At 32.8% G+C, this 11,932-nt stretch overlaps 1 protein-coding gene across 2 annotated transcripts; it reads right to left on the reverse strand.

The window, feature by feature from the left end:
* Nucleotides 1-591: 591 nt before the first annotated feature.
* LOC107961495 (uncharacterized) lies at nt 592-4,313 on the reverse strand. 2 transcript variants are annotated; one of them, XM_016897612.2, is made up of 2 exons: nt 4,085-4,313; nt 592-929 (listed from the first exon to the last, which is right to left on the reverse strand). In XM_016897612.2, exons 1-2 carry the CDS (start codon nt 4,245-4,247, stop codon nt 856-858), a joined length of 237 nt encoding a protein of 78 aa, XP_016753101.2. In that variant the 5' UTR covers nt 4,248-4,313; the 3' UTR covers nt 592-855. The 2 variants fall into 2 exon arrangements, with proteins under 2 accessions (XP_016753101.2, XP_016753100.1); XM_016897611.2 differs by having other exon boundaries at nt 4,059-4,298.
* Between the last annotated feature and the right edge of the window lie 7,619 nt (nt 4,314-11,932).

Genomic DNA, 11,932 nt, shown 5'->3' on the forward strand with positions numbered 1-11,932 from the left:
CGAATATCAATATGGTAATTTAAAATCTTTCTTTTTCGCGAAAATTTCATGTCTTTACAATTGTAAGCATTAGAAAAGACATCAAGTAAAGTCCAAAATTGCTCCACCTCTTTTGAATGATCAAGAGGTTATTTTAAGGACAAGGTAGCTATCAAGTTGACTTACTGTAAATTTTGTCCAAAAAAAACTCCCAAAGACATAATTTTATAAGAAGAGACAAGTTCCTTTTTGCTGGTATCCCTGTTATATGCATATGTTTATATGATGAATGGGTTAGAAGAAAACAAGATTTTGTATATGCGATTTCCATGTAAAGAAAGTGAAGTTTATACATGACGGGAAATCTTCATTGGTTGTTTTTATGCAGATAGAGAGTATATATGTTGATGTTTAACAACTTCTCCAATGATAAGTTTTTAGTTGTTATAAATATTTCTTTGAGAAAGCTGAAATCCAACATCAGCTTGGAGTCGGAAAGAATGAAGTACTTGATGTGCAAGCTCCACTCTATTTTTGAAATCTCAAGCAAAGAGTTGAATGATAATAATATGGGGAAAAATATTAAACAATGAAAACTAGAAACATTCTGGATTTCGGAGAACAAAAAGGGTCTTTTCTTGAAACACATTGAAGGTGTAAGGACTCAAATTTGCCCGGGCATGAAGAAAAACCAAAATTAAAATAAATAATAAAGCTAAAAAAATCCAAATAATAAAACAGTCTAAGTCCATTTACACATCAAAAAAAGGGCCCAAATTAACCCAATTATAACCTAAGCATTAGCCCAGAAATACAAGGCCCAAAATCAAAACACCAACAGGAAACCCTAGGGTTTCCACCTTTGCGCCGCAACCTTCAGCCGCCATACATTCCCAAGGCCTCTGCGTACCTCCATATGTAGCACCGCACGCCAGCTGGCCTTCTCCGTACTTGCAAAAATGGACAGCAACAACAACAAAAAAGAACAAAAACAATTGTATTTTTCTTAGTTTTATTTTATTTATTTATTTTGGCTATATAGAAGCCTTAGGGGATCATTGTAAAAGGGGGGCTCGCACAATATGTAACAACCCGGTTTTGACCCTAATCGGAACAGTGGTTTCGGGACCACAAATCCGAGTCTGAAAAAAAAATATTTTTATATTATTTTCTGTGTTTATTATGTGTGAATTTAATAGTGTAAAAATTTCGTGCTTTAATTTCGCCGTTTGAGTGTCCGATTAAATAAAAAGGATTAAATCGCGTAAAATAAAAATTTATTGGTTATTTTTAAAAAGGGGCTGAGTAGTGGTTGTTCTTTTAATATGGAGGTTTAGTTTTGCAATTTAACCATTAAAAAGAATAGTGGGCCGCATTATGTGTATAATATATATAGTTTTTATATTAATTACAAATGTTATAATATATAGTATATTATAATATTATAATTTAAACAAATAAAGACCACCATCATCTTTTATTTCCTTACCATCTATTCGAAACTAAGAAAAGAAAATAAAAGAAGAACAACCAAGCTATTCGGCCAACTTTGATGCTTGATTTAAGGTATGTTTGGTTTCGGTTTTTGATGATTTTTACGTTTTTGAGATCGTTGCTTTGAATACTACCTGACCCATGCTTGAATTTCTGATTTTGATGAATATCTTGAGTTATGCCATTGATGAATGTTTGTGTTTTGTGATGTTTGATGATGAATAATGAAAGATATGTCTTAGATTAACATGTTTTGTCTTGGGATTTTTGATGAATTTGAGTATTTAGGGCTAGATTGTGAAAATAAATTTTTGAGGGACTAAAATGTGAAATAAATGAAATGTATGGACTTGTATGAATACAAGGAAGATTCGGCCTAACTATAGTGTTGTGAGATTTTGTGTATTTTGTGTTTTATGCAATAGGGACTAAATTGCAAAAAGTGTAAAATGTCTGGGGCAAAATGGTAATTTGCCCATTTAAGTGTTTTTGGATAAAATTGAATGATTTGATGAATAAAAGGGTTAAATTTGACTATGTTTAGATCAAGGAACGAAGAAAACGAATTTGGATCGGGGGAAATCGAAGGTAATCGAATAGTCGATCGTGTTTGCTGATATCCGAGGTAAGTCTATTAGCAACTAAAAGTTATTTAGTTAATATTTATACATGCATACTAATTTTATCTTATGATTGAGCTATAATTTAAAGTATAATAGTTGAATAAACTTTGGACTATAGATATTGTATATAACATGTTCGAATATACAAGTATGATCTTGTATAAATTATTGGATTAATCAAAGGTATGTATAAGATATAGGTATATATATACATATATGGTTTGAATGATTATATAAGTATGTATATATATATATATATAAAGTCGAATAAGCATGCAAATATACATGCATGTGTTGTGTATTGAATTTAATTATGTCATTATAAGTATGCGAGGATTGATTGTGCATTTATATATGTACAAGTTTTTGTTTTGAAATTGAGTATGAAATTATACATTCATATGGTAGATTCGAATATGTATAAATGCACATGTATAAATTCTTGAATCGAAATTTGGTATGGAATTATATATGTATGTGAAAGTTTCGATTTTGTATGTATATTCACGTAAAAGTTTTTGAATGGTAGTGAAGATATGAAATTGTTAGTTTGAATTATTATAAAGTGATTGAATGTAATACAGACGTTACGTCTAGCAGGCTTAATGCCGGTGAAGTAATTCAGACTTTAAGTCTAGCAGGCTTAATGCCGGTGATACATTTCAGACTTTAAGTCTAGCAGGCTTAATGCCGGTGATACATTTCAGACTATATGTCTAGCAGGCTTAATGCCGGTGATACATTTCAGACTATATGTCTAGCAGGCTAAGTGCCGGTGTACTGAATCAGGCTTTAAGCCTAGCAGGCAAAATGCAGGTGAATCTGTTTAAATTGTGTTAGAATATGCAATGGATATATCTATGATTTGTGATTATATGAAATCGATGAATACATATGTACATTAGATATATGTGATTGCTGAATTTATAAATGCATATGGTGATATGTGGTAGTTAAACATATATATGTTGAGCCTATGTGTTTGATAATTAATCATGTATGCATTTGAGATATATATATATGTGTATTTCGAATGTATGTGTTACCTAGGTATTCAGGTATAAATTCGTAATGAGTATATTTATATACAAACAAATATAAGATGTGATTGATGTATATATATTTGTGTTAGATTTGAATTGATTTAGACCTTACCATGAGTGTACATATACAATCGGTTTGATATGTATATAATATGTATATATATGCTCGGTGGTATACATTCAATTGTAATGTTGTTTTGTATAATATATATATTAAACTGAATTCATCCGACAGGTATACATATCTGACTATAAATGAAATGGTCTGAGTAGAATAATGTATGAATGTTAGTTGGTTGTGTTAGTTGAAATTTCAGTAGAATAGATTAAAAAGGTTATAATAATTATGTGTTTATAATTATACATTTAGTTATGCTGGAGACTTACTAAGCTATAAAAGCTTACTTCGTTTGCTTTCGTTCATTCGTTTTTATAGATTTGGAGACGCGTTACGAGCTCGGGGATCATCAGCACAGTCCATCACACTATCGACTTCTTTTGGTATTTTGTTAAATAATTGAACTCGATCTTATGGCATGTATAGGCTCGATAATGTTTTGGATAATTTTGAATCCTATTGTGTAAATAGCAATGCGAAAAGAGTTTAACTTCCATGCTTGAATTTGATTATATATGTTCATGAATTGGACTTGCATTTGGAATTAGACATTAAAGTTATGTTTATGTGAGCTTGGTTTCGTAATGCCTCGTAACCCTGATTCGGCGACGGAGACGGGTTAGGGGTGTTACACAATACACGCATAATATACAAAAAAAAAGAAGAGCAATCGAATACAAAAAAGAATTAAGGTGTTCCTTTCTATTCTGTTTTCTCATTTCCTTTGCAAGTCCAGTTTTGAATATAACACACACACACACACACATATATATATTCAAAAAGAGAGCGAAAAAAAGTTACCTTTTGAGATCGGGGAAGGAACCTACCTTCGGTTTCGGCCATCGGAGACCCTTTCTCCGTAGATTCGGACCGAGGGACGCATCTTGCTTCCTTTATTCCCGAGCCTTGAACCGTGACGGGGAGGAGGTGTGTTTGGCGCTGATGAATCCTTGGAGACGACCAGGCAGAGAAGAGTGGGAGAGCTCTCATTTTTTTTAGATCTAGGGTTCAAATGAGGGTAAAAAATTTTAGGCATTTATGGTAACCAGGAAACGACGTCGTTTCGTTCAGTTCCATAATGCCTCAAAACGGCACCGTTTGGTGTGTGACCCGATGACCCGACCCGGATTCTCCTAGGATTAGCGCGTTTCTGCAAAGGGGGGATTTTTGCGCGTTGGTCCTTCCCCTTTCGCGTTAGTGTTCAATTAGGCCCCACTCATATTTTCTTTATTTTTAAATTTTTCCTAGAATTCGCGTAGCATTTCAATTTAACCCAAGCCTAAACGCAGTGTTTTGGAATCTGGTATATTGCCAGTATTGGTCCCCGCGCGTCTGCGCGCATTGCGCTTTAGTCCTCCCTTTAATTTCAACAGTGCATTTTATTTATTAAATATCCTTTTAGTTTAATTTCATTTTAATTGAGTCCATTTGATTTGTATAGTTTGTTATTTTTTAAATCAACTTAATATTTATTTTATATATATATGTATATACATACCTTTTTTGAATTATCATGATAATATTACCCCCTTTTTTATATAAAGTCTTTATTTTAAAGTTTTTTTATCATATTGTTTTAAAAATTTTGTATATTACTTCATTTAAATATTCATATATAATATTATGCATATATAGTCCATGGCCAAATTAGTTTTTATTCTATATATTATTAATTCCATGGTTACTTTTACACACATAATTCCTTTTAAACCTATATATATATATTTGTGTATGTGTTTTTAGCCCATTATGTATATAATTCACATCTCAAGAATATATCCTGTTATATATATATATATATTTTAGGACCTTTCATATTTTACATATTATTTAAATTATATCTTTCACTATATGTACATATTTAAGTTCTAGCCACTTTTTCATATTAATTTAAAATTTGTCGTGCCCTTTACTTTTAAATTGTTTCATTATTGACCTAAGGCTTCCATACATTATTTTAAATATGTTATTTATTTTATACGGTTACACATATGTATATATGTTTTTTGTTAAATCTATTCAGGTATATAATGTACTCCTTTTGAGGTCCTATTTCAATGCATGTTTTTTATCCTTTAAACATTCATCTAGTATTATTTATATATAAATTTGTTTATTTCAAACACTTCCAAATATTTTTCTTATAGAGTAAATTATTTGTATCTTATGTATACTATCTATCTAGATTAACATATTGATATATATATAGTATTTTGTATATTACTTATTTCTTTGTTTGCGTAATGTTCATAAAAAAATTTTAATCTATATGTTACTATGTTATATACAATTTTATGTGGTTCTTATTTTGTGATTTATTTTAAGATCAAATTATTTTAAATATTTTGTTTTAAGTTCTACTTATTCATTCATAAGTGCTTTAACATTATTTTCACACTTATACATATATATATATATCCAAATATCTTCCATATCATTCGTTTTAAATTGTTGTATATCGATTGATTCTTAGAACTACTCTCTCACATTGATTGTTTTAAATTTATGCATAATTATTCAGATTCTATTTACTTTTTTTTTATATATTTTGCCTTACGTTTATTTTCTATTATAGATTATAAATATGTTGTTGATATCCCTTAAAATTTGTATAAATGTTAGAATAGTATACAATTATTTGTTTTGCTGGTCGCATTGTAAATTCATTACCTTTATATTGTTCATATCCACTACAAGAAAAAAAGACTTTTAGCGGCGCTTTTTTTACCTTTAGCGGCGCTTTTAAGTGCCGCTAAAACTATTTGCGGCGCTTTTACAAACGCCGCTATAGATGACGCCTCTAAAGTTTGCGGCGTTTATTTAAAAAAAACGCCGCTAAAGGTCATGACCTTTAGCGGCGCTTTTTCCACAAACACCATTAAATGTCATGACCTTTGTAGAAGCCCAAATTTGCCGGGCCCATACCAACAAAATAACCCAAACAACTACCCCAGCCCATTAACCTAAGCTCAGCAAACCTAATCCCACTAACCCTAGCCACCTACCCCCCACTTGCCCACTTGCCCACTTGCGCCGAACACCACCATGCCACTGTCGGCCATGGCCACCTGCAAGAAGCCAAGTAGAAATAAACAAATAGAAAATAAACATTTGTAATCGGTTATAAAAACCGAAAATCTCACCATTATAGAGGAGGGGGAATTTTTTTATTTTTTGCTATGAAAACAAAAGATTTTCTTTCAATATTAACAGATTCAATACTAGAACCATTCGAAAATATATATACAATCAGGGGCTCTAACACCAAATCGGAGAATCAAATCTAAAACCTGAGGTGACTCTTTCTTTTTTTTCTTTACTGTTTTGAGTTTATTTTTACATAAAAATACTAAAAAAATATTAAAACATAAAAACATATGCATTATTAAGCAAAAAGAAAAAAGAAAAAAAGAAAAAAAATATTTTTTACCTTTTCGCGGTGGCCGGCGCCGGCGCCGGCGAGCCTCCGGTGGCCGTCCGGTGACCGGCCCCCCTAGCCGGATTCCCCTTCCCCCCTCCCTTCTCTCTCCCTTCTCTCTTCCCTCTCTCTCTTCTTTTTTTTCTTTCCCTCTCCCCAAATGATTTTTTTTGGCTATTTTAGGCCTTTATATAGCCCTCCAAAACGACGTCGTTTTGGGGGCTACACTTAAGCCTCAAAACGACGTCGTTTTGACCATTGCCCGACCCATCCGACCCGACCCGCTAGAGGATCCACGTGTTTTCGTTTGAATGGGATATTTATGCGCGCAGTCCTTCCACTTTTTCAGGATTTTGCAATTAAGTCATTTTTCTTGTTTCCAATTTGGCCCCATAATTTCTCGCGCTTTTCGATTTAGTCCCCGCTAATGTGCTGCGTTTTAATGGAATGGAATAATTGTTGTTTCGGTCCCCCTATGTTTGGTGCGCGCTCAAATAAGCCCATTTCTCTTCATTTCCTTTCACATTTGCCCCAGAACTTTGTTTTTAATTCAATTTTAGTCCTTTTTTCGTTTATTTTTATATCTTTATTAAATATCCTTGTTATTTTTATATTATTTGTAACACCCCTAACCCGTCTCCGTCGCCGAATCAGGGTTACGAGGCATTACGAAACCAAGCTCACATAAACATAACTTTAATATCTAATACCAAATGCAAGTCCAATTCATGAACATATATAATCAAATTCAAGCATGGAAGTTAAACTCTTTTCGCATTGCTATTTACACAATAGGATTCAAAATTATCCAAAACATTATCAAGCCTATACAGGCCATAAGATCGAGTTCAAATATTTAACAAAATACCAAAAGAAGTCGATAGTGTGATGGGCGGTGCTGATGATCCCCGAGCTCGTAACGCGTCTCCAAAAAAAATCTATAAAAACGAATGAACAAAAGCAAACAAAGTAAGCTTTTATAGCTTAGTAAGTCTACAGCATATCTAAAATACATATAAAAGAATCATATAATTCTTTAAGTAAATTTATTGAAATTACAATCATCAAATATGATTACTAATCAAACACTACTTTATTGAGTCATTTTGTTTAAGTCTAAAAGGATGTATATTTATCTAATACACATAAACGGACAAATGTATATACATTATATGCATATAATCAAGTTACTAGCATAATCCTTAACAGCATATACTGATTTCTAGAGTACTTATTGTTCGCACTTCATCGAATCCATTTAATTACAACTATTCAACTACATATATCAAAAGCCAAATTTTTATGCTTATCATCCATAAATGCCGAATGCACATATGCACCTATACCCATCTATGCCGAATGCATAGATACATACACTTATTTTCACCTATGCGGAATGCATACACATAAATATATCCACCTATGCTGAATGCAACATATATATATATACATATCTATCAATTGCTTAGACCAAATATTTGTATATATATATGCCCATCAAGTTAATATGACTAAAATCATGTGATTGAACATTTATGTATACATCGATTTCATATAATCAAAATCATAGAGGTATCAATTGTATATTATCACATGCTTTAAACGGATTCACCGGCATTTAGCCTGCTAGGTTTTAAAACCTGATTCAATACACCGGCTCTTAGCCTGCTAGACTTATAGTCCGAAATGTGTCACCGGCATTAAGCCTGCTAGACTTATAGTCTGAAATGTGTCACCGGCATTAAGCCTGCTAGACTTATAGTCTGAAATGTGTCACCGGCATTAAGCCTGCTAGACTTATAGTCTGAATAATTTCACCGGCATTAAGCCTGCTAGACGTAAAGTCTGAATTATGTCACTAACGATAAACCGAATGATACTGAGCTTTAACAAAAGAATCTCAATTCATAGGAGTTGTATATCATAATGGTATATAGAATTCACATAAAAATTCAGCTCAATAATTTATAAACTATATCCTTAACCCACATCGGTATAAAAAGTTCAGTCATCAAATTCAACTCAATATCTAAATTATACATCCGAATATATATATATATAACTTAACACATTGAAGCATACTATTAATATCGTACTTTCGAACACATTAAGATAATCCAAACTAATAATTTCATCTCTTCAACCCCGTTCAAGAACCTTTACAAGAACATACATACCTAATCGAATCTCCCTCTTTCATATATAAGTTTCATACTTAAATTTATCACAAGAACATATACATGCATAGTTGCATAGTCGAACCCCTTATAAACTTGTATAAATGGCATACCTAAGTTCAATACGAGAACATATAGATGTAGATTTGCATAATATATATATAATTCACTCATACTTTTAATTATTTCAACTATCATATTTTTAATTATAATTCATCCAAAAACAGCTCATATACTTATTTATATACTGATTTTATGACATTAAATAGCTAATAGACTTACCTCGGATATCAGCAAACACGATCGACTATTCGATTACCTTCGACTTCCCCCGATCCAAATTCGTTTTCTTCGTTCCTTGATCTAAACATAGTCAAATTTAACCTTTTTATTCATCAAAACATTCATTTGAGTCCAACAATACATAAATGGGAAAATTACCATTTTGCCCCTAATATTTTACACTTTTTGCAATTTAGTCCTTTTTGCACAAAACACAAAATACACAAAATTTGTCCATACCACATAAGGGCCGAATATTCATGGTTCTCATACAAGTCTACACATTGCATTTATTTCACATTTTAGTCCCTCAAAAATTTATTTTCACAATTTAGCCCTAAATACTCAAATTCATCAAAAATCCCAAGACAAAACATGTTAATCTAAGACATATCTTCCATTATTCATCATCAAACATCACAAAACACAAATATTCATCAATGGCATAACTCAAAATATTCATTAAAATTAGAAATTCAAGCATGGGTCGGGTAGTATTCAAAGCAACGATCTCAAAAACGTAAAAATTATCAAAAACCGAAACCAAAGCATACCTTAATTTTGCTATGAAAGTGCCGAAACTTAAGAAACCATGGATGGTTTCTTCCTTTCCAATATTCGGCTAACAAAGATGAATATATTCATCTTTTTATGACTTATTTTAGTTATAATATTATAATTTACTTAATGACTAAATTAACCTTAATTAAATAAATTATAAATTACATAACTTAAGGGCAATGTTGGCATATACCACCCACTAACTAAATCTTGGTCTAATTACATCTTTAGACCTCCCACTTAAAAAGACAACTATAAATAGGTGCTTTTAAATTTTAACCTTTAACTTTTATTTTACGCGATTAAACCCTTTTATTAAATCGGACACTTAAACGACGAAATTAAAACACGAAAATTTCACACCATCGAATGCACACAAAATAAACACACAAAATAATATTAAAATATTTTTCTGATTCAGATTTGTGGTCCCGAAACCACTATTCTGATTAGGGTCAAAACCGGGTTGTTACAACTCTCCCCCCCTTAGGGATTTTCGTCCCCGAAAATCTTACCGGTGAATAGGTTTGGATAACGCTCCTTTATTGTATCCTCTGACTCCCAAGTTGCTTCTTCAACTCCGTGTTTGTGCCACAATACTTTAACTAACGGAATTTTCTTATTTCGTAATTCCTTGATCTCACGAGCCAAAATGCTAATCGGTTCTTCTTCATATGACATATCAGGGTTAATTTCAATCTCCGTCAGACAAATCACATGTGAAGGATCAGATCGGTATCTACGGAGCATCGAACCATGAAATACATTGTGAATCTTTTCTAACTCAGGTGGTAACATCAATCTATAAGCAACCGGTCCGACACGTTCTATAATCTCATACGGTCCAATGAATCTTGGACTCAATTTGCCTTTACGACCGAATCTGAGTACTTTCTTCCACGGTGAGACTTTCAAAAACACTTTATCGCCGATCTGAAATTCTATATCTTTTCTTCTCAAATCCGCATAAGATTTCTGACGATCTGATGCTGATTTCAGGCTGTCCCGAATCACTTTCACTTTCTGTTCGGTCTCTTTAATCAAATCAACCCCGTGTATCCTATTTTCACTGAGCTCGGTCCAATACAGTGGTGTACGACATTTACGACCGTACAAAGCCTCATAAGGTGCCATTTTAATACTAGATTGAAAGCTGTTATTATAAGCAAATTCAATCAAAGGTAAATATCGTTCCCACGTACCTTCAAACTCGAGAATGCAACATCTCAACATGTCCTCAAGTATCTGTATAATTCGCTCCGATTGACCATCTGTTTGCGGATGGAAAGCTGTGCTAAAATGTAGTTTCGTACCTAAAGCATCTTGTAATTTCTTCCAAAATCGCGATGTAAATCTCGGGTCTCTGTCCGAAATAATAGAAATAGGCATTCCGTGCAATTTTACAATCTGAGAAATGTACAATTCAGCAAGTTTATCAAGCGAATAATCCATACGAACCGGAATAAAGTGAGCCGATTTTGTCAATCTATCAACAACAACCCAAATTGCATCTTTCTTGCTGGGTGTTAACGGTAAACCGGATACAAAATCCATCGTAACTCTGTCCCATTTCCATTCAGGTATCATGATCGGTTGCAGCAATCCAGAAGGTACCTGATGCTCGGCTTTTACTTGCTGACATATTAAACATTTCGAAACAAAGTCAGAAATGTCTCGTTTCATTCCATGCCACCAATAGTGTTGTTTCAGATCATTATACATTTTCGTGCTACCCGGATGAACAGAAAATCGACAATTATGGGCTTCATTCAAAATCATCTGAATTAACTCTGGATTTTTCGGAACACATAATCGGTTTCTGAATCTCAAACAATCCTCAGTATCAACTAGAAACTCTGAATCAACATTTAAGTCACACTGAGTTCGTTTTGCAATTAAATCATCATCGGCTTTTTGAGCTTCACAAATCTGTTGAACAAATAACAGTTTTGCTTTCAACTCAGCTACTATCGCACCATCATCAGACATAACCATATGTGCATTCATTGCACGCAAAGCAAACAGTGATTTTCGACTTAGGGCATCAGCAACAACATTAGCCTTTCCCGGATGATAGTCAATCACGAGCTCGTAATCTTTCAACAATTCTAACCATCGACGCTGTCTCAAATTCAGATCTTTCTGAGTCATCAAATATTTCAAGCTTTTATGATCGGAATAAACATGACATCTTTCGCCAAACAGATAGTGACGCCATATTTTTAACGCAAATACAA

The sequence above is a fragment of the Gossypium hirsutum genome, chromosome A07, assembly GCF_007990345.1.
Source record: "Gossypium hirsutum isolate 1008001.06 chromosome A07, Gossypium_hirsutum_v2.1, whole genome shotgun sequence".
Lineage (NCBI taxonomy): Eukaryota > Viridiplantae > Streptophyta > Magnoliopsida > Malvales > Malvaceae > Gossypium > Gossypium hirsutum.

What these genes read in the sequence shown, in the direction of transcription:
- LOC107961495 (XM_016897611.2), bottom strand. Translation starts at nt 4,247, where the DNA reads ATGAGAGCTCTCCCACTCTTCTCTGCCTGGTCGTCTCCAAGGATTCAT. An exon ending in TCCTTCCCCGATCTCAAAAG is followed by an intron (nt 930 to 4,058) that starts GTAACTTTTTTT and finishes CATTTTTGCAAG; the next exon opens with TACGGAGAAGGCCAGCTGGC.